Below are 26,563 nucleotides of genomic sequence, written 5' to 3'. Positions count from 1 at the left end.
ATGGTTCGGCGCCAAATGCCGCCGCGCGCCTGCAAGAGCAAGAGCCAGAGCTCCGCCAGACCCAGTCTTAGTCCCAGCCGCCTGGCCAAGAAGCCCAGCCTGACGCCGACCACCGGTTCTCAGGCGCCATCGCAGACCATCGCAAAGTCGAGGCCCACCGGTCTCGAGACGATTTTTGAACGGCCCGGCAATGAGGACGACGGGCCAACCAGCAGCCATGCCGTGGCATTCGGCGAGTGCCAGCGCCGCGTCCTCGCCCTGGTTACGGGCGAAAAAAAAAGAACCCTGTCGCAGAAGAGCTGCCTGAAGGTGCGCAACACCTTGGGCGAACGCAGCACCCGGCACATGATGACACTGCGGGCGTCCCGCACTACTTTGGACAGCGTAATGCTCGGGGGCTCGGACGATGAAGGCGAGTCGGTCGGAGTCGCTCCCGCAGTCGCTCCCGTAGCTGCTCCCGAAGTCGTTCCCGCTGGAGGAAATGCCGGTACAAATCAGCCGGCACCATTCGTGCTGCGCAACAGCAGGAGGCTCAAGAGTCTGCCTCCGTTTTAGATTGTTGCACCTTCCACCCTCCAAATGAAAGAAAAAGAATAAAGAAAAGAAAAGCAAAGAAAAGAAAAACCCTCTACAGAATGTCTCTTTTGCTCTCATTGTAAATTGAAGCGCCTCTTTCGGCGGAACCTACCCCAAGAGCGGAAAGCGGAGATCAATTAGAATTGTGAACCCCAAAGCGAGCGATTGATACGATACACTCACGAGTACTCATGCCCAAGCCCGAGTACTCTGTCCAGCATCCACATCGGGGAATCAACATAAATGGGTGGCTCCGCGGACGGTGTTCCAGCAGTCGCGCTTGGGCGGTCCGAGTGAGCAGTAACGGATCTTCTGCAGAAATCAGTGCATAGATACAGTATCTGAAGGATCAAAGTGTTGAAAATCAATTAAAAGGTGATCATCCATCCCACGACAAGGAGAGGGGGCAGGGGGCGAATGGCGCCACACAGATTTCTGTACGGGCCTCTGAAAGTGAATCGAATCGAATCGAATCGCTCCAAATTGGCGTTGGAATGTCCAATAATAAACGATAGATTCTATTACTCGTTAACCCCGCGGGTCAATGAGAGAGAACTATGGCAAAAGATACAAAGTAGCTGCTGTACCCTTGCCACAGCCACAGATACAGATACATGCCTCTGAGAGTGTGGCAGTAATTGAATTAACCTTTGCGTGCCGTCTGTCTCTGTCCGTGTCTGTGAATAAACCGCGGGTCTTGGCTCGAGTAACACTATTCCTCCGTCCTTCGTCGTACCGATAGATGGACGAGGCTTCTGGCACGACGACAACCGATGGCAAGTCCCTGGATGAGGCGCCGGTGGCCGCAGGACTGGAGCCCACACAGCCGATCGGCTTCCTGCAGCTCTTCCGCTTCTCCACCTGCGGGGAGATCGCGTGGCTCTTCTTTGGGTTCCTCATGTGCTGCGTCAAGGCGTTGACCCTGCCCGCAGTGGTCATCATTTACAGCGAGTTCACAGCAGTGAGTACCGGGCACAGATACTCCCGCAGATGCAGATTCAGATACTCCAACCACAATCTCTCTCCCTTCGATTCTCGATTCCGTAGCCCTCTCCGCTGCCACGAACATCACCACGCTGTCGTTTCCCTTCACGATGGCCAACAGCAGCGGCGGCGGGTACACCATTCCCACGGGGACCCTGAGCATCCTTCCCATCGCGGCGAACGCCCAGCTACCGACCATCACGACAACAGCCAGTGGCTACGAGCCCAATGACGTCATCACCACGATCCCCGTTTCGCTCTCCATTCAGCGCTTCCCCTCGTCCCTGTCCATCGTGGACCTGGCCCAGGAGCAGGACGGCTACAGCAACAGTGGCTCCAGCAACGGCATGACCGTGGGGCCGGGTGCGGGCGGCGGCGGCGGCATCACCACCACGTCCCTCCTGTCCGTGAAGCCCCTGAACGGCAGCGGCAACGGCAACATTTCGCGGAACAACAGCTTCAGTCTGAGCTTCAACCTGCAGGACCCCACAGTGCGCTCCTCGGTGCGTTCGGCAGGAGCCCCCACAGTGGATACAGGGGACAACTCTTCATCCGGTGGAACGATCGCCCTGCCCCAGAGCGGCGCCACGGCAACGGCAACGGCCACGAGTGCTACCTCAACCCTCGCCAAACACAGTCCCGAGGCCAAGACAGGAGAGGTCTATGTCTGAGCGGAGGAACAGGACACCTATTCCGACCCATCCACTGGATTATAGCTTTCGTCGTAGGTTTAATCACCCCCTTCCAGAACCACTGATACGATATTATCATCTATGAAAGAGAACATAACAAGAGTAATCCTCTCTTCGGATTGTACATACATATGCACACATCAATATACATACATACATATATAGCCCACAGACGATATCGTATCGTAATGGATCGTATCGTACGGCACACGCGAGCCTTTCTCGATAGTTGGGCGAATAAATTACGAATAAAATCTTTACCAAGAGAATCTCCATTATATTACCCGTGCAAACATTGGACCGTGTAAATACTTTGGAACCCTCCCCCTCCCCCTCCCCCTCTCCACAAAAAACATAATATGTGATATGCGATTATTGTATGTGTTTTTTTTTTTTTTTGTTCAAGCTAGTGTGACACGTCGGGTGACTAACGAGCCCCTTAACTTGTTTGCCGCATAACTAAACTGTTAAAAATTCTTAATTAACGCCAATAAGGAATACATTAAAATGCCGACGCCAAGCCAAGCAGCCATTTTCCCAACTCGCCCCACACACATTCACATTCCCCTTCCCAACCACTACCGACAAGCTTTATTTCCTCTTTCTCGCCAATGTAAATTAAAATTCTGTGCGCCACTAAACATATATTCAAATCACAAACCACAAAGAGAATCATAAAACACAAAGATTTCTTAAACCACACACAACTACTGTCAACGCGGCTTCGCCTGTGTAAAGTGCGGTGGTTTCGTCCACCGCACCCAGCTAAATGCGAAAATTGCGGCGGTTTAACAACTTCTGTCAACGCGGCTTCGTCTGTTTAAAGTGCGGTGGTTTCGTCCACCGCACCCAGCTAAATGCCAAAGTTGCGGCTGTACGCACCCAGCCAACTACAGGGCCTATGCTGATGCTGATATGAGGATCAGCCTTGCGCCGCCACTTATATGAAGCCCGCTCCGAGGACGGGAACGGACTGAAAAGACGCAATCCATTGTAAAAGAAAACACATGTTAATGTTAAGTCTAGTGTTACCTTAACTTTCTTTACTCAAAATACTTGCATAAAATAATACCGAATACCTACCACTACTGTAACTAGTGTTACCTTCCCATTGTTCAGCCAAAAACACTGCAACTACATGTAAAATGTAAAATATGGCATGTGTTATTTGAATTTAGTACATATACAAATAAGTAGATGGCGTATAGGAGCGGTGGCGCTGGAGTTCCTCGGCTGCTGTTTCCCCTCCTTGTAGCGTGGGTATTGGGATCGCTCTCGGCTACCATTTCCCCTTCGTGTGACAAAGGTATGGGATCGCTCCAGCCCTGGCTCTCTCTTGGCTGCGATTTCTCCTTCGTGTGACGTCAGTATTAATGCTAGTGATGCTCGTCGTGGTTCCTGTGGGATCTGGTTCCGGTGTTGCGCCCCCCATTGGCTGGTATGCTGTCTCTTCTTTGTAATTCTCCCTAACTTAAAATTTGATTTGCAATCCCCTGTGAGTTCGTCAACTTGATGTTTTGTTGGCTGTAATGCGGTATGTGGTCTTCAGTCCCCTCTACTACCCTTGCCGCCTGCTGAGGGCAGACGACTAGGAATGTAGCATGTACATGTGGGCGGGCAGTTTATAGGGGGCGTAGTTGTTTTATGCGAAGACTAGCATTTTTGGCTCAATTTAGGCCGTAGTGGTGGTGTGGCGGCAACTGATGCTGATTTGAAAGTCGATTTGAAACCGATAATCAATTGTCAGCACCGTTGCCGCCGAAGATTTATCACAGATTGTAATAATTTTGTAGTGGGGTGTCGGAGAACCGCACTAATTACGAAAATAACAATGGGGGGGGGGGGGGGGGAAGAAGGGGTTAAAGAAATGAGATCGAAAATTCAGAAAGTGCAGTGTTGCAACACGTAGTCAATTGAGGAATAGATAAAGAGAAAAGGTAAACAATGCAGGTGCTTTGCGTGGAAAATAAGAGGAAATAGACTAAATAAAAAGAGACAAGCACTTGCAGAAATAACAATACAGATAAGTAGTAGACTGGAGTGAAGACGATGGAAAAACAGGCAATAAAAGAGATACTACACTGGAACAAAGACGAGACAAAACAGGTACAATTGAGTTACGTTTACAATATTACAATAAACATAACAATTTAAAATAATGTCTATATCTTTTTCAATAATTACAGGGAAGACAAGAAACAGCGGAGCATCGGCCGGCATAGCAAAACACAATGCTTGTAAAGACATTGCGTTGCATACCGGCCGACCCCGTCGTCCCCCCTGGTCGTCGAAATTGGCGTCGTCCGAAGTCGTCAGAAGTAGGTGCAATTAGCACCTCGTCGTCGTTGTGGCTGTGGCTGCCCTCTTGGAGAACCAGTGGCACTGGTCCGGCCACCAGCTGGGAGCCAGGAGTAGACGGCACACATATTACTGTGGCGACACGGGTCCGGCCGCCAAAGTGAAATGGATGTGAGTGTGTGTGTGCGTCGGCAATTGTGGCCCTAATTTAGAGCGAGTGGCACTGGTCCGGCCACCAACTAAGGACGATGGCGGACACGACACACATAACTCGAACGGCACAGGTCCGGCCGCCCAAGTGTAATTGATGTTTGTGTGTGTGTGTCTGAATGGCTGGCGGTAAGTATTTTGAGAGCCCTTTTTAATCGTATGTGTGGCTGATGGATTTTTCCTTTTCCAGGACCATAGGGCACTCTGAATGCCATGGCACTGGATCCGGCCACCAACTAAGGAAGATGGCGGACACGACACACATAACTCGAACGGCACAGGTCCGGCCGCCCAAGTGTAATGGGTGTTTGTGTGTGTGTGTCTGTTTTTGGCTATTCTAGCAATCACCAACGCACTGCATTCGATTTGAATTTGTCAGGCCGTATGATTTTGCAAGTGTGTATGGCAGCATTTTTATTCGTTTATGTTTTATTTAATGGCTTTGATGGCGGCAGCGTCCGTTGTTCATTTTTGTTGTGGCATGCGAGTGATATGCATACCTGCCCCGTATGATAAAGATTTTCGCCGTAATGTTTAGCCCGATAGTGTCCCGTGAGTGCTATCCGGCGATTGCCTAAGCGCTCTCGGCGATACGCGTCGGTACCCCCGACCCCCGTAGTAATTCTTAGTTCGACAGCGTCCCGTAAGTGCTATCCGGCGATTGCCTAGGCATTCTCGGCGATGCCTGTCGATATCCCCGACCCCCGTAGTAATTCTTAGTTCGGCGGCGTCCCGTAAGTGCTATCCGGCGATTGCCTAGGCATTCTCGGCGATACTTGTCGGTATTTCCGCATAGCAAAGTTCCCCTTTCCGCGTCGTAGTAATTCTTAGGCCGACAGGGTCCCGTAAGTACTGTCCGGCGATAGCCTAGGTACTCTCGGCGACACCTCTCGGTATTATCGCATAGTAAAGACCTCCGTATTGATTCTGAGTTCGGTGGGGCCCTGAAGGCGCTATTCGGCGATAACCGGAGTGTTCTCGGTGAAACCAACTGCCCCGTCCCACGCTACGATCGCCCCCGTCCGCGGGACTGCGGCCCCCATCGTCGGTCCGAAATACGGAGTCCCGGCAAATTATAAATATTGCTGTAATTTCGACCCTGGAGTAGACTGAGATATGTACCCCAGCCCAGGATCGCTTCCTTACAAAAGTTAAGGTAACACTAGACTTAACATTAACATGTGTTTTCTTTTACAATGGATTGCGTCTTTTCAGTCCGTTCCCGTCCTCGGAGCGGGCTTCATATAAGTGGCGGCGCAAGGCTGATCCTCATATCAGCATCAGCATAGGCCCTGTAGTTGGCTGGGTGCGTACCGCCGCAACTTTGGCATTTAGCTGGGTGCGGTGGACGAAACCACCGCACTTTACACAGACGAAGCCGCGTTGACAGAAGTTGTTAAACCGCCGCAACTTTGGCACTTAGCTGGGTGCGGTGGACGAAACCACCGCACTTTACACAGACGAAGCCGCGTTGACAGAAGTTGTTAAACCGCCGCAATTTTCGCATTTAGCTGGGTGCGGTGGACGAAACCACCGCACTTTACACAGGCGAAGCCGCGTTGACAGTAGTTGTGTGTTGTGTTTTACGATTCTCTTTGTGGTTTGTGATTTGAATATATGTTTAGTGGCGCACAGAATTTTAATTTACATTGGCGATAAAGAGGATATAAAGCTTGTCGGTAGTGGTTGGGAAGGGGAATGTGAATGTGTGTGGGGCGAGTTGGGAAAATGGCTGCTTGGCTTGGCGTCGGAATTTTAATGTATTCCTTATTGGCGTTAATTAAGAATTTTTAACAGTTTAGTTGGGCGGCAAACAAGTTAAGGGGCTCGTTAGTCACCCGACGTGTCATACCGCGTACAAAAGTGGCCGTGTGTCCATGGCTGGCCAGCATTTCGGTGATGTATTGAGTCTCAAAACCCACGCTACAAGGAGTGGAAACAGCAGCCGAGAGAGAGAGAGCGATCCCAATACCCACGCTACACGAAGGAGAAGCAGCAGCCAGAACAAGAGCCACGAAGAGGGGAATAGTCGGATCTCTCCCACTCCGACCAGTGACGCCGATGTGATCAACAACTCTCCCCGGCCAGCCCGAAGCCAACGCCTACAAGGGAGACCGAGAGAGAGGCCGCCGTCGCGAAACTGAGAGAGAGTTTTTCATTTAAAACAATGGGGGGAGCAACACCGGAACCAGATCCCACAGGAACCACGACGAGCATCACTAGCATTAATACCGACGTCACACGAAGGGGAAATCGCAGCCAAGAGAGAGCCAGGGCTGGAGCGATCCCATACCTTTGTCACACGAAGGGGAAATGGTAGCCGAGAGCGAGTATCGTATCAATCGCTCGCTTTGGGGTTCACAATTCTAATTGATCTCCGCTTTCCGCTCTTGGGGTAGGTTCCGCCGAAAGAGGCGCTTCAATTTACAATGAGAGCAAAAGAGACATTCTGTAGATGGTTTTTCTTTTCTTTGCTTTTCTTTTCTTTATTCTTTTTCTTTCATTTGGAGGGTGGAAGGTGCAACAATCTAAAACGGAGGCAGACTCTTGAGCCTCCTGCTGGTGCGCAGAACGAATGGTGCCGGCTGATTTGTACCGGCATTTCCTCCAGCGGGAACGACTTCGGGAGCAGCTATGGGAGCGACTGCGGGAGCGACTCCGACCGACTCGCCTTCATCGTCCGAGCCCCCGAGCATTACGCTGTCTAAAGTAGTGCGGGACGCCCGCAGTGTCATCATGTGCCGGGTGCTGCGTTCGCCCAAGGTGTTGCGCACCTTCAGGCAGCTCTTCTGCGACAGGGTTCTTTTTTTTCGCCCGTACCCAGGGCGAGGACGCGGCGCTGGCACTCGCCGAATGCCACGGCATGGCTGCTTGTGGGCCCGTCGTCCTCATTGCCGGGCCGTTCAAAAATCGTCTCGAGACCGGTGGGCCTCGACTTTGCGATGGTCTGCGATGGCGCCTGAGAACCGGTGGTCGGCGTCAGGCTGGGCTTCTTGGCCAGGCGGCTGGGACTAAGACCGGGCCTGGCGGCGCTCTGGCTCTTGCTCTTGCAGGCGCGCGGCGGCATTTGGCACCGAACCATAGTCGCGGTTGCCACAGATCCTGTATCCCCCGGTATACTCCCGGCTGAAATGAGACGAAATGAGTTACGACTGTCCGATGGCCGCAGAACCGAGTACTTCCTTTACCTTTAGCTTTGCCTTCAAGTTTTTTCTTTGCAAGCATTTCTCGTATCTTTTTCCGGCTTTTCCGTCTCCTGGGTAAACCTTTCGACTTCTCAAACGAGCAACGAGCAACGAGCCTCTTTGGGTTGAGGGCTCTCAGTGCTCCACAGGGGAGGGGCTGAGAGGCTGGGGCGTGAGCCGCCAGCAACCAAGCGGTCTTTGACAACAAAGACCGCTATCAAATGCAGAAACTTTGGAAACTGACCAGCACAATCAAAAGACAGCCGCAGCCAAACTGGCCACTGAGGCTGCCAACTATGACTGGAGGCAAGGCAAGTGTCTCGTGGACAAAGTCAACAGCCGAGACAGCCGATGCCTTTGCTACTCACCTGGAGGAGAGATTCAGCCCGATACTATCCAACTCAGATGAAGAGCGGACCGCAATCAACAGAGAGCGTGAGCAGTCAAAACGGCAGAAGCAGCTACAACCAGACCAGGAAATCAGGATTCCCTTCAGACCAGTCACACTGCCTGAGCTGATGCAGATTGTTGATGCATTGGAGCTGTCCAAATCACCTGGGGGCGACAAAATCAATAACAAACTGATTAAAAATTTGCCAAAAAAAGCGCTATTATATTTAATATTAATTTATAACTCCATTTTCAGACTGGGCCACTTTCCAAGTCAGTGGAAACATGCCCAGATTAAAATGATTTTAAAGCCGGGCAAAAACACAGCCGACATGTGTTCCTACCGGCCAATCAGTCTATTATCTGGCCTTTCAAAGATCTTTGAAAAATTGCTGATGGCGAGATTGTTTGAGGTGGAGAATTTTGCCAAGGCCGTACCCAATTACCAATTTGGATTTCGGCGGGAGCATGGCACTGAGCAGCAGCTGGCTCGAGTCACACAATATATCCTCAAGGCGTAGGAGAAAAAACAAGTTTGCTCGGCAATTTTTCTGGACATATCCGAAGCTTTTGACCGAGTATGGCATGAAGGGCTGCTGTACAAGTTGAAGAAGCTGCTGCCTTTAAATTTGTACTGCATTCTGGAGAGCTACCTGGCTGAACGCACTTTTTGCGTGAGCTGCGGAGACGATGATCTGTCAAGAATCGGAAAAATATCAGCTGGAGTCCCACAGGGTAGTGTACTTGGGCCAGTACTATACACGATCTATGCCTCGGACATGCCCATGCCTCACCTCATCCCTGACAGCACTGGCTTCCATCCAGAACGGGAATCAATGCTGCTGTCCACGTATGCCGACGACACGGTGATAATGAGCGCATCTGCAATCCCAAATGTGGCAGTCAAAAATAACCAGCGGTACCTACAACACTTCTCTATATGGGCCAAGAAGTGGTGCATTAACATAAATGCAAAAAAAACCGGACATGTAATATTCACACTGAGGACAATTAGATCAACGGACTTAAGGCAAACGCCGACTATAAATGGACAGGCTGTGCCACTTGACAAATCACACACATATCTGGGCATAAAATTGGACAAAAAACTCACCCTAAGCTCACACATCACGACGCTCTGCACAAAACTCCGATCAAGAGCGGCCAAACTGGAGTGGCTTGCTGGCCCAAAAAGCCGGCTGCCTAACGAAATCAATGCTATCGTCATCAAGCAGCTCATCATGCCCATTTGGCAATATGGTCTTCCGGTTTGGGGCGCACTTACATCCGATTCCCAGCTGCGACGGGTGCAAAGCCTACAAAATAAAATCATTAGACGGGCAATGAAGGCGACAAGGTTCACCAGGAACGATGCCATAAGGCAGACTCACAATCTAGACACAATTGACGAAGTGTTCCATGCGGCAAGTGGGCGCTTCGCCAACTCCTTGGCTTGCCATGTCAATCCGGAGGCTCGGAAACTATTATTACTATTACTGCTATTACTGCAGCCGTATGAGCCACAGCGATTGCAGAGGCCACGATATCTGCAACAGCTGCTCCAACACTTCCGCCCGCTGCAGCCTCAAAATCAGGATCGGAGCAGCCATCAACAACAACATCCAGATCCGGCCATCTCCGAGGAATCGCTTCCAGCGCTGGTCCGTCTCGAAGAGGAGGAGCTGAAAAGAAAGAGACAGGAGGAATCAGACGCCAGGCAATTAAGAAGAATCCAACAACAAAATATCATCAATCCGAACCCCGAAAGGTTCAACGGTTCGATGATAAATTGCTTCAGGAAACGATACCTCAGCGGCCAAACTCCCCGAGAAAGAATAGTGGCTCTTATCTTTGGCCAGCCACTATCTGTCCAAAGGATAATCCTGCCAGATTACGAGGGGGATCCCGATCCAGTGACGCAGCAGCATACCCAGCAGCAGACTCAGCAACAGACGCAGCAGCAGACTCAGCAACAGATGCAGCAGCAGACGCAGCAGCGGACCCAGCAGCAGACACAGCAGCGGACCCAGCAGCAGACACAGCAAATTCTGGCGAGCAGCAACCTGCAGACGTCACATTATCGTTGCCAGACACGGGCTGCAAGCAGCAGCTCACGCACCCTGGACGACAGCCATCGACGCAATCCGCAAGAGGCACTTCTGGACCACGGACTGGAGCAAGTCCGACGGCGCCTTGAACGGGTGGTCGACGACGACGACGACGTCCAAATCATTACCGATGACGCCGACGACGACGTCCAAATCATCACTGATGTCCAATCCATCTCAGATGACGACGACCACAACAACGACGATGATGCCGGCCGGCACATTGCACACACCGCCACAGTCACTCCGCACTTTGGTGCAGCAAGGCGCCGATTATTGGGACGCCGCAATCCGGCCGCAGCAAGTCCAATATTCCTGTGGTGGACATTGTCGTTGTACCTGGTAAATGTAAAAATGACATTAAAATTTGCAAAATTATCCCCTCCACAGAGCAATTTAAAACGGCACAAAATTCACCTGAAGCGTGTACAAACACGCTTGCGACACCGGGCGACACCCCTAGTTGCTCCTCTGATCCTTCCTCATGGGCGTCACCACGGCATCCGGCCTCCAGAAGGGCTCCGCGGACGAGAGTCTTCACGGCTGCTGGTTGGCCATGAATGCAAATTTGGACACGCTTGCGCTGCACACATGGCGCATCCGAATCCACGCAGGGGTGGTTTTCCTGCACTTCATGGCTGCTGGCAACCATCGCTACACAAATTTGGCCGAATCCCGGGCCACCTGGAGGACCACGGCGATCGCTCCATCCACTCTGCACGGCGCTGTGCATTGTCAACGTCTCCTGCCGCATCTTACACACGCGCTCATCCAGCGCCGTACGGTTGCGCACCGTGCCAAACACACTGCTCCAGACGACGACGATGATCCAGTACCTGCAAATAGAAATAAAATATAATTAAATTAGATTAAAATCTAAATAATTGTTCAAATATTGTCAATACTTATCTGTTTGTAACCACTTGCTGATTTATGTACGTTAATCCTGTGATTGACACATAAGGGCTGCCAGACCATTAGTTTCATGCTATAATGTTAATGTTAATGTAATTCTAATGTCAATGTAATGTTAATGTTAACAGCCCGCCAATTTTAAAATCGCATTATTGTTGTAAGTTAAGCTTAAATGTAAATTGCCATGTCCTAGGTAATAAGAAAAAGCTGTAAATAAACTCCGTCAGTAGCAAAACTGGCGGGCGAGTGTGCGCAACGTAGGCGTGCACTTGCATCAAAATTACCTCGAAAAAAAATAAAACAGACGCCTGCTGCCTCTGGCCCACGCACTGGGCGACGACGTCCAGAGCAGCCATTGAGCCGTTCCCAGGCCCCCCAACAGCAGCAGCTACAGCAGCTGCAACAGCAGCCGCAGCGCGAACAACAACAGCGACAGCAGCAGCAGCAGCAGTTTGCCAACAACCGCTCCCGGCAGAAGATGCAGCCGAAACGCCAATCTTTCGAGGGATCCTGCAGCCAGGCACTGTTGGAGAATACGCAGAGGATGACGCGATTGGAAAAGAGGCTGGAAGTGACGATGTCACTACTCACCTCGCTCATCCAATCCCAGGCAGTGACGGCAACTCCAGCAGTTGCAGTTACATCGGAAAATCCACCAACAATGGCAGCAGCAACAGTGGTTGCCCCAGCTCCAGCAGCCAGGCGGTCAAAGAAACCACCACGACCACAGCCACCACAAAAAACGTTAGGGCCAACGCCAGCCGCCATTCCAGAGACGGATCCTGAAATGGATGAAGAAAATGATGACGATGAGATGTGGACAGATGACGACTCCATGGATGACATTAAGGCCTACGCCCGCAACATGAGGTACCATCTTGACAACCAGATATCCTGGAACGCTGTGTACTAATTGGACACATCTCTGCCACTGCATTGGATTAAATGACAAATGCATATCACTCGCATGCCACAACAAAAATGAACAACGGACGCTGCCGCCATCAAAGCATTCAGAGTGCCATGTGTACCTGGAATGGAAATACACACACACACACAAACATCCATTACACTTGGGCGGCCGGACCTGTGCCGTTCGAGTTATGTGTGTCGTGTCCGCCATCGTCCTTAGTTGGTGGCCGGATCCAGTGCCATGGCATTCAGAGTGCCCTATGGTCCTGGAAAAGGAAAAAAATCCATCAGCCACACATACGAAAAAAAAGGGCTCTCAAAATACTTACCGCCAGCCATTCAGACACACACACACAAACACTTGGGCGGCCGGACCTGTGCCGTTCGAGTTATGTGTGTCGTTGTCCGCCATTGCCCACAGCTGGTGGCCGGACCAGTGCCACTCGCTCTACATTAGGGCCACAATTGCCGACGCACACACACACTCACATCCATTTCACTTTGGCGGCCGGACCCGTGTCGCCACAGTAAAATGTGTGCCATCTACTCCTGGCTCCCAGCTGGTGGCCGGACCAGTGCCACTCGCTCTACATTAGGGCCACAATTGCCGACGCACACACACACTCACATCCATTTCACTTTGGCGGCCGGGCCCGTGTCGCCACAGTAATATGTGTGCCGTCTACTCCTGGCTCCCAGCTGGTGGCCGGACCAGTGCCACTGGTTCTCCAAGAGGGCAGCCACAGCCACAACGACGACGACGAGGTGCTAATTGCACCTACTTCTGACGACTTCGGATGACGCCAATTTCGACGACCAGGGGGGACGACGGGGTCGGCCGGTATGCAACGCAATGTCTTTACAAGCATTGTGTTTTGCTATGCCGGCCGATGCTCCGCTGTTTCTTGTCTTCCCTGTAATTATAGAAAAAAAAGATATAGACATTATTTTAAATTGTTATGTTTATTGTAATATTGTAAACGTAAATCAATTGCACCTGTTTTTTCTCGTCTTTGTTCCAGTGTAGTATCTCTTTTATTACGTGTTTTACCTGTTTTTCCGTCGTCTTCACTCCAGTCTACTACTTATCTGTATTGTTATTTCTGCAAGTGCTTGTCTCTTTTTTTTATATTTTCCACGCAAAGCACCTGCATTGTTAACCTTTTCTCTTTATCTATTCCTCAATTGACTACGTGTTGCAACACTGCATTTTCTGAATTTTCGATCTCATTTTTTTAACCCCTTCTTCCCCCCCCCCATTGTTATTTTCGTAATTAGTGCGGTTCTCCGACACCCCACTACAAAATTATTACAATCTGTGATAAAAATCTTCGGCGGCAACGGTGCTGACAATTGATTATCGGTTTCAAATCGACTTTCAAATCAGCATCAGTTGCCGCCACACCACCACCACTACGGCCTAAATTGAGCCAAAAATGCTAGTCTTCGCATAAAACAATTACGCCCCCTATAAACTGCCCGCCCACATGTACATGATACATTCCTAGTCGTCTGCCCTCAGCAGGCGGCAAGGGTAGTAGAGGGGACTGAAGACCACACACCGCATTACAGCCAACAAAACATCAAGTTGACGAACTCACAGGGGATTGCAAATCAAATTTATAAGTTAGGGGGAATTACAAAGGGAAGAGACAGCATACTTTTGAGCGTGGCCCCACTTTACTTTCTTGACTCACACCACACACACACACACACACACTTGACACACTATTACACACACTTGACGAGTCCCCCCTCCCCCCTCTTGACAATTCGTACTTTTGGAGCCTTTTGCCCCGATCGTGGATTGGTCTCGAGTCTGGGTCTCTGTCCAAAGGAAAAGTCGTGTCGTGAACGTTGTGGAGTCGAGACGTGTTCGAGGTTTAGTTTAGTCCCTCCGTCAAAGTGCCGAATATTTTGTGTCTCTCTTTTTCCATTTTCCCTTTCCCCCCCACCCCCCCCCCCCCCCCTGCTGGCTGCGGGCCTATTTCGAGATTACAAGTGTTTCGTTGCTGCAGTATTATATGTTTGTAAAGTTTATTGTGCCATCAAATGTACTAGTGTGTGTTTGAAGTCTCGTTTAAAGTTTAATTGTAAAACAAACACAAAAATGTACATAAATTAAATTAAGACATATACTGCCCAAAAAAATATTAATAAAGCAACGCGCTTGGTTGCTGGCGGCTCACACCCCAGCCTCTCAGCCCCTCCCCTGTTGGAGCACTGAGAGCCCTCAACCCAAAGCGGGTATATATTGAAAAAAAATCCAATAAAAAACTGTGTGAATAATTTGGCTTGACAAAAACTCCACTCGCGTCGGTCGAAAAATTTATTACCAAATCCAACCAAAGCCAATCCAGCGCAGCTATGCCACGCGGATCCACTGCCAGAAGAGGACGACGACGACGAGGACCACACGGCGTCACAGCCAGGGATCGCCCCAAATCAGCCATTTCCACTGCCAGCTCCGACAGCGCCGCCGACGGCGAAGCCAGCGCCGACAGCGCAGCGACCGGCACCGTGGCAAACGCAGCGATACTGAGACGCCAATCCACCGACTCCGCCACCTGGTTGGAGGCACTTCCTCCAATTCCTGGACCGGCTCCAGCCACCATTACTGGGTATGTGAGGACCACACACTATGCCGACACCACCATCACGGCCACTCCGGCCACAAGCCCCATCCCCGACCCCGACCTGCCCTGCCCCAACAGCGGGCGGCCATTCCCAATCTCACCAGCCAGGAGCAGTTCCAGATCGGCGACTGGGTGGAGGCGGTCCATACCCAGGAACGCCAGCAGCAGCAGCAGCAGCAGCAGACCATCAGCAGCAGCAGCGGTAGTCGCCGGCTTGAGGCATTGGCGGCGTCGGCAGCGGCAGCGGCGTCAGCCAAAGCACCGCAATGTCAAGCCAAGCCAAGCCAAGCGGTACCAAGCGCGCCAATAATTCCGCTTCCCACACTCCAACAAACACAGACACGTATCGATGCACCGTATGCCGATGCATCGTGTGGAGAGAGCCGGAAACAGCAAGGAGCGAGAGAAGGCGCAAAGAGAGAGCGGGTAACGACCTCGTACCAGCGACAGTACGAGAGGGCACTCGAGCAGCCTCTGCACGAACAGCAGCCAACAAAAGATTCGTGTTCGAGTGCCCGTTCGGGAGCGAGTTCGAACTCGGTTCCAAATGCAATGCACACAGCCAATACCACAACCACAACCACAAATACAATGATGACATAATCAGCACACAAACAGCGACATCAAACACAAAAACGACAACTACAGTTACGTCGACAGCCAGACGACGATGCCTGTTAACAGCAATGTTAACAGGCGTACCCCCCCCCACCACCGCCGCCAGAGGAACATCAGCAGCAGCAAACACATCAACATCAGCCAACGGCAACAAACACAGCCAATACCGATGATATCCCATCCACCTCTGCTGCTGCAGCGGCCCGTTCGCCACTGAAGCGCGTCCGCGCCGAGGTGGATGATGATGATGACGATGATGACAGTGATGTTATGGTTGTTGAGTTTGATGACGATGATGACGACGACAATTTGGATGCCAATCATGCATCGGCCAAACGACGACTCCGGGAAAGTACCAACCAACAAGCAAGCAAATCCCATATCCCCCAAATTCAAAACCATCCCCATCATCACCAACAATCAAACCAGCAACAACATCAGCGGAAAATTACACAAAATGCCCCTGCCCCCGCCCCTGCCCCTGCCCCTGCCACTGCCACTGCCACTGCCAATGCTCCACTAGCTCTACCTCACTCACCTGCAAATGCAACTAGTAGTTGCGGCACAGGAACCCACAGCAGCAGCAGCGGCGGCGGCGTTGGGCTGCTCCAGCTGCCCTCCCTGAGTATGCCCAATGCCAGACAAATTCGGATGCTGCAGCGACAGCACCAACCAACGACAATTATTTCCCCCCCCCCATCATTCTGCCAGCTGTCCCCGACATTATGCCCATTCTGGAAAAGCTGCAGAATGACCCGAGGGTGGGCAACAGTAGCTATCACACCAAGCTCATCAGCCGCAATGGTGTCCGTATCCAGGCCCGCGACATGGCTACCAGGGATGCCATCATGGCAATCCTGGGCGATGGCGGCGGCAGCGAGGCGATGATTGGCCACTACACACACTAGCACAAGAGTGACCGTGGGCTACGGATCGTCGTGCGAGATCTCCACCACTCCACAAGCACCCAACTAATAACAAATCAGATGGCTGAACTGGGCTATTCAGTTAAATTTATTAGAGCCATTAAAGCGAGATCCGATGGACAGCCACTCGACCAGTTCGAGTTGGAGATAGCCCCCAAGCCGGATGAAAGCCACCACGAGGTCCTCCAATTAACCCAGCTGGGCAACCAGTTGGTGATCGTTGAGAGGCAGGCCAAGCCAGTGGACCCAGCCCAGTGCCACAGATGTCAGGCTTTTGGGCACACCCGCACCTACTGCAGGCGTTCATTCGTCTGTATGAAGTGTGCGGGTGCCCACGCGTCCACGGCATGTGCCAAGCCAAGGGCAGACGCCCCTAAATGCGCCAATTGCCAGGGCGCCCACATCAGCGCCTACAAGGGATGTCCGGCATTCAAGGCAGCAAGGGGCCGCCTTCTGTCGCACCGAGTGGCCATGCAGGAGTTGCGTCGCAAGCGCAGATCGCTTCTGCAGCCATTGCCAGAGCAGCAGCCACCAGCAAAAACAACACCAGCACATCCAGGGCGCCGACAGCAGCAGCAGCAACAGCCAGCTCAAACGCCAGCCAATCCCTGGCGCGGACAGCAGCAGCAGCAGGCAGCATGGACGCCACTCAATGTCTCCTCTCCTGGGCGACGAAGAGGACAACAACAACAACATCAGCAGAAGCAGAAGCAGCAGCAGCCAATACATACAAAAAAACAGACGCCTGCTGCCTCTGGCCCACGCACTGGGCGACGACGTCCAGAGCAGCCATTGAGCCGTTCTCAGGCACAACAGCAGCAGCTACGGCAGCTGCAACAGCAGCCGCAGCGCGAACAACAACAGCGACAGCAGCAGCAGCAGTTTGCCAACAACCGCTCCCGGCAGAAGATGCAGCCGAAACGCCAATCTTTCGAGGGATCCTGCAGCCAGGCACTGTTGGAGAATACGCAGAGGATGACGCGATTGGAAAAGAGGCTGGAAGTGATGATGTCACTACTCACCTCGCTCATCCAATCCCAGGCAGTGACGGCAACTCCAGCAGTTCCAGAAACATCGGAAAATCCACCAACAATGGCAGCAGCAACAGTGGTTGCCCCACCACGATCACAGCCACCACAAAAAACGTTAGGGCCAACGCCAGCCGCCATTCCAGAGACGGATCCTGAAATGGATGAAGAAAATGATGACGATGAGATGTGGACAGATGACGACTCCATGGATGACATTAAGGCCTACGCCCGCAACATGAGGTACCATCTTGACAACCAGATATCCTGGAACGCTGTGTACTAATTGGACACATCTCTGCCACTGCATTGGATTAAATGACAAATGCATATCACTCGCATGCCACAACAAAAATGAACAACGGACGCTGCCGCCATCAAAGCATTCAGAGTGCCATGTGTACCTGGAATGGAAATACACACACACACACACGGCCGGACCTGTGCCGTTCGAGTTATGTGTGTCGTGTCCGCCATCGTCCTTAGTTGGTGGCCGGATCCAGTGCCATGGCATTCAGAGTGCCCTATGGTCCTGGAAAAGGAAAAAAATCCATCAGCCACACATACGAAAAAAAAGGGCTCTCAAAATACTTACCGCCAGCCATTTAGACACACACACACAAACACTTGGGCGGCCGGACCTGTGCCGTTCGAGTTATGTGTGTCGTTGTCCGCCATTGCCCACAGCTGGTGGCCGGACCAGTGCCACTCGCTCTACATTAGGGCCACAATTGCCGACGCACACACACACAAACATCCATTACACTTGGGCGGCCGGACCTGTGCCGTTCGAGTAGGTGTGTCGTTGTCCGCCATTGCCCACAGCTGGTGGCCGGACCAGTGCCACTCGCTCTACATTAGGGCCACAATTGCCGACGCACACACACACTCACATCCATTTCACTTTGGCCACAGTAATATGTGTGCCGTCTACTCCTGGCTCCCAGCTGGTGGCCGGACCAGTGCCACTGGTTCTCCAAGAGGGCAGCCACAGCCACAACGACGACGACGAGGTGCTAATTGCACCTACTTCTGACGACTTCGGATGACGCCAATTTCGACGACCAGGGGGGACGACAGGGTCGGCCGGTATGCAACGCAATGTCTTTACAAGCATTGTGTTTTGCTATGCCGGCCGATGCTCCGCTGTTTCTTGTCTTCCCTGTAATTATAGAAAAAAAAGATATAGACATTATTTTAAATTGTTATGTTTATTGTAATATTGTAAACGTAAATCAATTGTACCTGTTTTGTCTCGTCTTTGTTCCAGTGTAGTATCTCTTTTATTACCTGTTTTTCCGTCGTCTTCACTCCAGTCTACTACTTATCTGTATTGTTATTTCTGCAAGTGCTTGTCTCTTTTTTTTATATTTTCCACGCAAAGCACCTGCATTGTTTACCTTTTCTCTTTATCTGCAACACTGCATTTTCTGAATTTTCGATCTCATTTCTTTAACCCCCCCCCCCCCCCCCCCTTTGTTATTTTCGTAATTAGTGCGGTTCTCCGACACCCCACTACAAAATTATTACAATCTGTGATAAAAATCTTCGGCGGCAACGGTGCTGACAATTGATTATCGGTTTCAAATCGACTTTCAAATCAGCATCAGTTGCCGCCACACCACCACCACTACGGCCTAAATTGAACCAAAAATGCTAGTCTTCGCATAAAACAATTACGCCCCCTATAAACTGTACGCCCACATGTACATGATACATTCCTAGTCGTCTGCCCTCAGCAGGCGGCAAGGGTAGTAGAGGGGACTGAAGACCACACACCGCATTACAGCCAACAAAACATCAAGTTGACGAACTCACAGGGGATTGCAAATCAAATTTATAAGTTAGGGGGAATTACAAAGGGAAGAGACAGCATACTTTTGAGCGTGGCCCCACTTTACTTTCTTGACTCAAACCACACACACACACACACACACATGACACACTATTACACACACTTGACGAGTCCCCCCTCCCCCCTCTTGACAATTCGGACTTTTGGAGCCTTTTGCCCCGATCGTGGATTGGTCTCGAGTCTGGGTCTCTGTCCAAAGGAAAAGTCGTGTCGTGAACGTTGTGGAGTCGAGACGTGTTCGAGGTTTAGTTTAGTCCCTCCGTCAAAGTGCCGAATATTTTGTGTCTCTCTTTTTCCATTTTCCCTTTCCCCCCCACCCCCCCCCCCCCTGCTGGCTGCGGGCCTATTTCGAGGTTACAAGTGTTTCGTTGCTGCAGTATTATATGTTTGTAAAGTTTATTGTGCCATCAAATGTACTAGTGTGTGTTTGAAGTGTCGTTTAAAGTTTAATTGTAAAACAAACACAAAAATGTACATAAATTAAATTAAGACATATACTGCCCAAAAAAATATTAATAAAGCAACGCGCTTGGTTGCTGGCGGCTCACACCCCAGCCTCTCAGCCCCTCCCCTGTTGGAGCACTGAGAGCCCTCAACCCAAAGCGGGTATATATTGAAAAAAAATCCAATAAAAAACTGTGTGAATAATTTGGCTTGACAAAAACTCCACTCGCGTCGGTCGAAAAATTTATTACCAAATCCAACCAAAGCCAATCCAGCGCAGCTATGCCACGCGGATCCACTGCCAGAAGAGGACGACGACGACGAGGACCACACGGCGTCACAGCCAGGGATCGCCCCAAATCAGCCATTTCCACTGCCAGCTCCGACAGCGCCGCCGACGGCGAGGCCAGCGCCGACAGCGCAGCGACCGGCACCGTGGCAAACGCAGCGATACTGAGACGCCAATCCACCGACTCCGCCACCTGGTTGGAGGCACTTCCTCCAATTCCTGGACCGGCTCCAGCCACCATTACTGGGTATGTGAGGACCACACACTATGCCGACACCACCATCACGGCCACTCCGGCCACAAGCCCCATCCCCGACCCCGACCTGCCCTGCCCCAACAGCGGGCGGCCATTCCCAATCTCACCAGCCAGGAGCAGTTCCAGATCGGCGACTGGGTGGAGGCGGTCCATACCCAGGAACGCCAGCAGCAGCAGCAGCAGCAGCGGTAGTCGCCGGCTTGAGGCATTGGCGGCGTCGGCAGCGGCAGCGGCGTCAGCCAAAGCACCGCAATGTCAAGCCAAGCCAAGCCAAGCGGTACCAAGCGCGCCAATAATTCCGCTTCCCACACTCCAACAAACACAGACACGTATCGATGCACCGTATGCCGATGCATCGTGTGGAGAGAGCCGGAAACAGCAAGGAGCGAGAGAAGGCGCAAAGAGAGGGCACTCGAGCAGCCTCTGCACGAACAGCAGCCAACAAAAGATTCGTGTTCGAGTGCCCGTTCGGGAGCGAGTTCGAACTCGGTTCCAAATGCAATGCACACAGCCAATACCACAACCACAACCACAAATACAATGATGACATACATCAGCACACAAACAGCGACATCAAACACAAAAACGACAACTACAGTTACGTCGGCAGCCAGACGACGATGCCTGTTAACAGCAATGTTAACAGGCGGACCCCCCCCACCACCGCCGCCAGAGGAACATCAGCAGCAGCAAACACATCAACATCAACAACAACAACATCAGCCAACGGCAACAAACACAGCCAATACCGATGATATCCCATCCACCTCTGCTGCAGCAGCGGCCCGTTCGGCACTGAAGCGCGTCCGCGCCGAGGGGGATGATGATGATGACGATGATGACAGTGATGTTATGGTTGTTGAGTTTGATGACGATGATGATACACACACTAGCACAAGAGTGACCGTGGGCTACGGATCGTCGTGCGAGATCTCCACCACTCCACAAGCACCCAACTAATAACAAATCAGATGGCCGAACTGGGCTATTCAGTTAAATTTATTAGAGCCATTAAAGCGAGATCCGATGGACAGCCACTCGACCAGTTCGAGTTGGAGATAGCCCCCAAGCCGGATGAAAGCCACCACGATGTCCTCCAATTAACCCAGCTGGGCAACCAGTTGGTGATCGTTGAGAGGCAGGCCAAGCCAGTGGACCCAGCCCAGTGCCACAGATGTCAGGCTTTTGGGCACACCCGCACCTACTGCAGGCGTTCATTCGTCTGTATGAAGTGTGCGGGTGCCCACGCGTCCACGGCATGTGCCAAGCCAAGGGCAGACGCCCCTAAATGCGCCAATTGCCAGGGCGCCCACATCAGCGCCTACAAGGGATGTCCGGCATTCAAGGCAGCAAGGGGCCGCCTTCTGTCGCACCGAGTGGCCATGCAGGAGTTGCGTCGCAAGCGCAGATCGCTTCTGCAGCCATTGCCAGAGCAGCAGCCACCAGCAAAAACAACACCAGCACATCCAGGACGCCACTCAATGTCTCCTCTCCTGGGCGACGAAGAGGACAACAACAACAACATCAGCAGAAGCAGAAGCAGCAGCAGCCAATACATACAAAAAAACAGACGCCTGCTGCCTCTGGCCCACGCACTGGGCGACGACGTCCAGAGCAGCCATTGAGCCGTTCTCAGGCACAACAGCAGCAGCTACAGCAGCTGCAACAGCAGCCGCAGCGCGAACAACAACAGCGACAGCAGCAGCAGCAGTTTGCCAACAACCGCTCCCGGCAGAAGATGCAGCCGAAACGCCAATCTTTCGAGGGATCCTGCAGCCAGGCACTGTTGGAGAATACGCAGAGGATGACGCGATTGGAAAAGAGGCTGGAAGTGATGATGTCACTACTCACCTCGCTCATCCAATCCCAGGCAGTGACGGCAACTCCAGCAGTTCCAGAAACATCGGAAAATCCACCAACAATGGCAGCAGCAACAGTGGTTGCCCCACCACGATCACAGCCACCACAAAAAACGTTAGGGCCAACGCCAGCCGCCATTCCAGAGACGGATCCTGAAATGGATGAAGAAAATGATGACGATGAGATGTGGACAGATGACGACTCCATGGATGACATTAAGGCCTACGCCCGCAACATGAGGTACCATCTTGACAACCAGATATCCTAGAACGCTGTGTACTAATTGGACACATCTCTGCCACTGCATTGGATTAAATGACAAATGCATATCACTCGCATGCCACAACAAAAATGAACAACGGACGCTGCCGCCATCAAAGCATTCAGAGTGCCATGTGTACCTGGAATGGAAATACACACACACACACACAAACATCCATTTCACTTGGGCGGCCGGACCTGTGCCGTTCGAGTTATGTGTGTCGTGTCCGCCATCGTCCTTAGTTGGTGGCCGGATCCAGTGCCATGGCATTCAGAGTGCCCTATGGTCCTGGAAAAGGAAAAAAATCCATCAGCCACACATACGAAAAAAAAGGGCTCTCAAAATACTTACCGCCAGCCATTCAGACACACACACATAAACACTTGGGCGGCCGGACCTGTGCCGTTCGAGTTATGTGTGTCGTTGTCCGCCATTGCCCACAGCTGGTGGACGGACCAGTGCCACTCGCTCTACATTAGGGCCACAATTGCCTGCAGGTTGAAGCTCAGACTGAAGCTGTTGTTCCGCGAAATGTTGCCGTTGCCGCTGCCGTTCAGGGGCTTCACGGACAGGAGGGCCGTGGTGGTGATGCCGCCGCCGCCGCCCGCACCCGGCCCCACGGTCATGCCGTTGCTGGAGCCACTGTTGCTGTAGCCGTCCTGCTCCTGGGCCAGGTCCACGATGGACAGGGACGAGGGGAAGCGCTGAATGGAGAGCGAGACGGGGATCGTGGTGATGACGTCATTGGGCTCGTAGCCACTGGCCGTTGTCGTGATGGTCGGCAGCTGGGCGTTCGCCGCGATGGGAAGGATGCTCAGGGTCCCCGTGGGAATGGTGTACCCGCCGCCGCTGCTGTGGCCATCGCCCGGTACTCACTGCTGTGAACTCGCTGTAAATGATGACCACTGCGGGCAGGGTCAACGCCTTGACGCAGCACATGAGGAACCCAAAGAAGAGCCACGCGATCTCCCCGCAGGTGGAGAAGCGAAAGAGCTGCAGGAAGCCGATCGGCTGTGTGGGCTCCAGTCCTGCGGCCACCGGCGCCTCATCCAGGGACTTGCCATCGGTTGTCGTCGTGCCAGAAGCCTCGTCCATCTATCGGTACGACGAAGGACGGAGGAATAGTGTTACTCAAGCCAAGACCCGCGATTTATTCACAGACACGGACAGAGACAGACGGCACGTAAAGGTTAATTTAATTACTGCCACACTCTCAGAGGCATGTATCTGTATCTGTGGCTGTGGCAAGGGTACAGCAGCTACTTTGTATCTTTTGCCATAGTTCTCTCTCATTGACCCGCGGGGTTAACGAGTAATAGAATCTACCGTTTATTATTGGACATTCCAACGCCAATTTGGAGCGATTCGATTCGATTCCCTTTCCGAGGCCCGTACAGAAATCTGTGTGGCGCCATTCGCCCCCTGCCCCCTCTCCTTGTCGTGGGATGGATGATCACCTTTTAATTGATTTTCAACACTTTGATCCTTCAGATACTGTATCTATGCACTGATTTCTGCAGAAGATCCGTTACTGCTCACTCGGACTGATCCCCGATGTGGATGCTGGACAGAGTACTCGGGCTTGGGCATGAGTACTCGTGAGTGTATCGTATCAATCGCTCGCTTTGGGGTTCACAATTCTAATTGATCTCCGCTTTCCGCTCTTGGGGTAGGTTCCGCCGAAAGAGGCGCTTCAATTTACAATGAGAGCAAAAGAGACATTCTGTAGAGGGTTTTTCTTTTCTTTGCTTTTCTTTTCTTTATTCTTTTTCTTTCATTTGGAGGGTGGAAGGTGCAACAATCTAAAACGGAGGCAGACTCTTGAGCCTCCTGCTGGTGCGCAGCACGAATGGTGCCGGCTGATTTGTACCGGCATTTCCTCCAGCGGGAACGACTTCGGGAGCAGCTACGGGAGCGACTCCGACCGACTCGCCTTCATCGTCCGAGCCCCCGAGCATTACGCTGTCCAAAGTAGTGCGGGACGCCCGCAGTGTCATCATGTGCCGGGTGCTGCGTTCGCCCAAGGTGTTGCGCACCTTCAGGCAGCTCTTCTGCGACAGGGTTCTTTTTTTTTCGCCCGTACCCAGGGCGAGGACGCGGCGCTGGCACTCGCCGAATGCCACGGCATGGCTGCTGGTGGGCCCGTCGTCCTCATTGCCGGGCCGTTCAAAAATCGTCTCGAGACCGGTGGGCCTCGACTTTGCGATGGTCTGCGATGGCGCCTGAGAACCGGTGGTCGGCGTCAGGCTGGGCTTCTTGGCCAGGCGGCTGGGACTAAGACTGGGCCTGGCGGCGCTCTGGCTCTTGCTCTTGCAGGCGCGCGGCGGCATTTGGCGCCGAACCATAGTCGCGGTTGTCACAGATCCTGTATCCCCCAGTATACTCCCGGCTGAAATGAGACGAAATGAGAAATGAGTTACGACTGTCCGATGGCCGCAGAACCGAGTACTTCCTTTACCTTTAGCTTTGCCTTCAAGTTTTTCCTTTGCAGGCATTTCTCGTATCTTTTTCCGGCTTTTCCGTCTCCTGGGTAAACCTTTCGACTTCTCAAACGAGCAACGAGCCTCTTTGGGTTGAGGGCTCTCAGTGCTCCACAGGGGAGGGGCTGAGAGGCTGGGGTGTGAGCCGCCAGCAACCAAGCGCGTTGCTTTATTAATATTTGTGGGCAGTATATGTCTTAATTTAATTTATGTACATTTTTGTGTTTGTTTTACAATTCAACTTTAAACGACACTCAAACACACCCTAGTACATTTGATGGCACATTAATTTACAAACATATAATCTGCAGCAACGAAACACTTGTAACCTCGACTAGGCCCGCAGCCAGATGAGAGGTCGCCGGCCAGATGAGGCCAAAACTCAGGGTGGAGTTGACGATCGGCAGCGGTGGACGTAGACATCCTACGCCCCCAGCCAGGAAACATCTGCTCCCAGCACGTGCCAATATCAGCCTGTTTCAAAAGTCGCTGGAACGGTTGATCAATCTCAACACCGAGATTAGAATAGCGCAGGACATTGATGACGTCGTTGACTTGTTTTTGGACAATATACGGGTAGCAGCAGCAGCAGCAACAACACAACATCAACAGCAGCATCCAAACTCACATCGAAGATGGCCACAGCAGCGACAGCATCAACATCAGCAGCGGTCACAGCAACATCACCGGCACCATCACCTTAAGCTGGACGTGGCTACTAGCGAGCTGCTTTCCAACAAACAGCAGTGCAAGAGGATCTGGCTGGCGACTCGCACCATCGAAGCCAGACGAAACTACAGGGCGGCGCAAAATCGTCTTAATAAGGGGCTCACTATCCTGAAAAACAAAAATATCAACAAACTGCTCACAGGGATTGACAACAAAGACCGCTATCAAATGCAGAAACTTTGGAAACTGACCAGCACAATCAAAAGACAGCCGCAGCCAAACTGGCCACTGAGGCTGCCAACTATGACTGGAGGCAAGGCAAGTGTCTCGTGGACAAAGTCAACAGCCGAGACAGCCGATGCCTTTGCTACTCACCTGGAGGAGAGATTCAGCTCGATACTATCCAATTCAGATGAAGAGCGGACCGCAATCAACAGAGAGCGTGAGCAGTCAAAACGGCAGAAGCAGCTACAACCAGACCAGGAAATCAGGATTCCCTTCAGACCAGTCACACTGCCTGAGCTGATGCAGATTGTTGATGCATTGGAGCTGTCCAAATCACCTGGGGGCGACAAAATCAATAACAAACTGATTAAAAATTTGCCAAAAAAAGCGCTATTATATTTAATATTAATTTATAACTCCATTTTCAGACTGGGCCACTTTCCAAGTCAGTGGAAACATGCTCAGATTAAAATGATTTTAAAGCCGGGCAAAAACACAGCCGACATGTGTTCCTACCGGCCAATCAGTCTATTATCTGGCCTTTCAAAGATCTTTGAAAAATTGCTGATGGCGAGATTGTTTGAGGTGGAGAATTTTGCCAAGGCCGTACCCAATTACCAATTTGGATTTCGGCGGGAGCATGGCACTGAGCAGCAGCTGGCTCGAGTCACACAATATATCCTCAAGGCAGTATGAGAAAAAACAAGTTTGCTCGGCAATTTTTCTGGACATATCCGAAGCTTTT

General features: G+C 51.8%; 6 protein-coding genes across 6 annotated transcripts; 3 read left to right on the top strand and 3 right to left on the bottom strand.

Moving 5' to 3' along the window:
• Window positions 1-555, top strand: LOC117195194 (protein tantalus-like). The gene has a single exon (XM_033399835.1). The coding sequence runs from the start codon at window positions 1-3 to the stop codon at window positions 553-555; it is 555 nt and encodes a 184-aa protein (XP_033255726.1).
• An 813-nt stretch (window positions 556-1,368) lies between these two features.
• LOC117195205 lies at window positions 1,369-2,316 on the top strand. The gene is made up of 2 exons (XM_033399845.1): window positions 1,369-1,537; window positions 1,624-2,316. The coding sequence occupies exon 2, from the start codon at window positions 1,671-1,673 to the stop codon at window positions 2,229-2,231; it is 561 nt and encodes a 186-aa protein (XP_033255736.1). The 5' UTR covers window positions 1,369-1,537; window positions 1,624-1,670; the 3' UTR covers window positions 2,232-2,316.
• A 4,904-nt stretch (window positions 2,317-7,220) lies between these two features.
• Window positions 7,221-8,038, bottom strand: LOC117195178. The gene is made up of 2 exons (XM_033399813.1): window positions 7,949-8,038; window positions 7,221-7,886 (listed from the first exon to the last, which is right to left on the bottom strand). The coding sequence occupies exons 1-2, from the start codon at window positions 7,983-7,985 to the stop codon at window positions 7,537-7,539; spliced, it is 387 nt and encodes a 128-aa protein (XP_033255704.1). The 5' UTR covers window positions 7,986-8,038; the 3' UTR covers window positions 7,221-7,536.
• A 1,803-nt stretch (window positions 8,039-9,841) lies between these two features.
• On the top strand, window positions 9,842-14,879 carry LOC117195176 (probable serine/threonine-protein kinase dyrk1). Its single transcript, XM_033399811.1, has 2 exons — window positions 9,842-10,557; window positions 14,666-14,879. The coding sequence occupies exons 1-2, from the start codon at window positions 10,117-10,119 to the stop codon at window positions 14,810-14,812; spliced, it is 588 nt and encodes a 195-aa protein (XP_033255702.1). The 5' UTR covers window positions 9,842-10,116; the 3' UTR covers window positions 14,813-14,879.
• Window positions 14,880-22,944: 8,065 nt separating this feature from the next.
• LOC117195177 (multidrug resistance protein homolog 65-like) lies at window positions 22,945-23,989 on the bottom strand. Its single transcript, XM_033399812.1, has 2 exons — window positions 23,902-23,989; window positions 22,945-23,539 (listed from the first exon to the last, which is right to left on the bottom strand). Exon 2 carries the CDS (start codon window positions 23,537-23,539, stop codon window positions 23,186-23,188), a length of 354 nt encoding a protein of 117 aa, XP_033255703.1. The 5' UTR covers window positions 23,902-23,989; the 3' UTR covers window positions 22,945-23,185.
• A 17-nt stretch (window positions 23,990-24,006) lies between these two features.
• LOC117195175 (protein tantalus-like) lies at window positions 24,007-25,012 on the bottom strand. Its single transcript, XM_033399810.1, has 2 exons — window positions 24,903-25,012; window positions 24,007-24,833 (listed from the first exon to the last, which is right to left on the bottom strand). The coding sequence occupies exons 1-2, from the start codon at window positions 24,937-24,939 to the stop codon at window positions 24,247-24,249; spliced, it is 624 nt and encodes a 207-aa protein (XP_033255701.1). The 5' UTR covers window positions 24,940-25,012; the 3' UTR covers window positions 24,007-24,246.
• Between the last annotated feature and the right edge of the window lie 1,551 nt (window positions 25,013-26,563).

Source organism: Drosophila miranda (assembly GCF_003369915.1).
Source record: "Drosophila miranda strain MSH22 chromosome Y unlocalized genomic scaffold, D.miranda_PacBio2.1 Contig_Y7_pilon, whole genome shotgun sequence".
In the NCBI taxonomy this organism is placed as follows: Eukaryota; Metazoa; Arthropoda; class Insecta; order Diptera; family Drosophilidae; genus Drosophila; species Drosophila miranda.
Note: the sequence above shows the minus strand (reverse complement) of the source record. Positions and strands in the feature narration are given on the sequence as shown.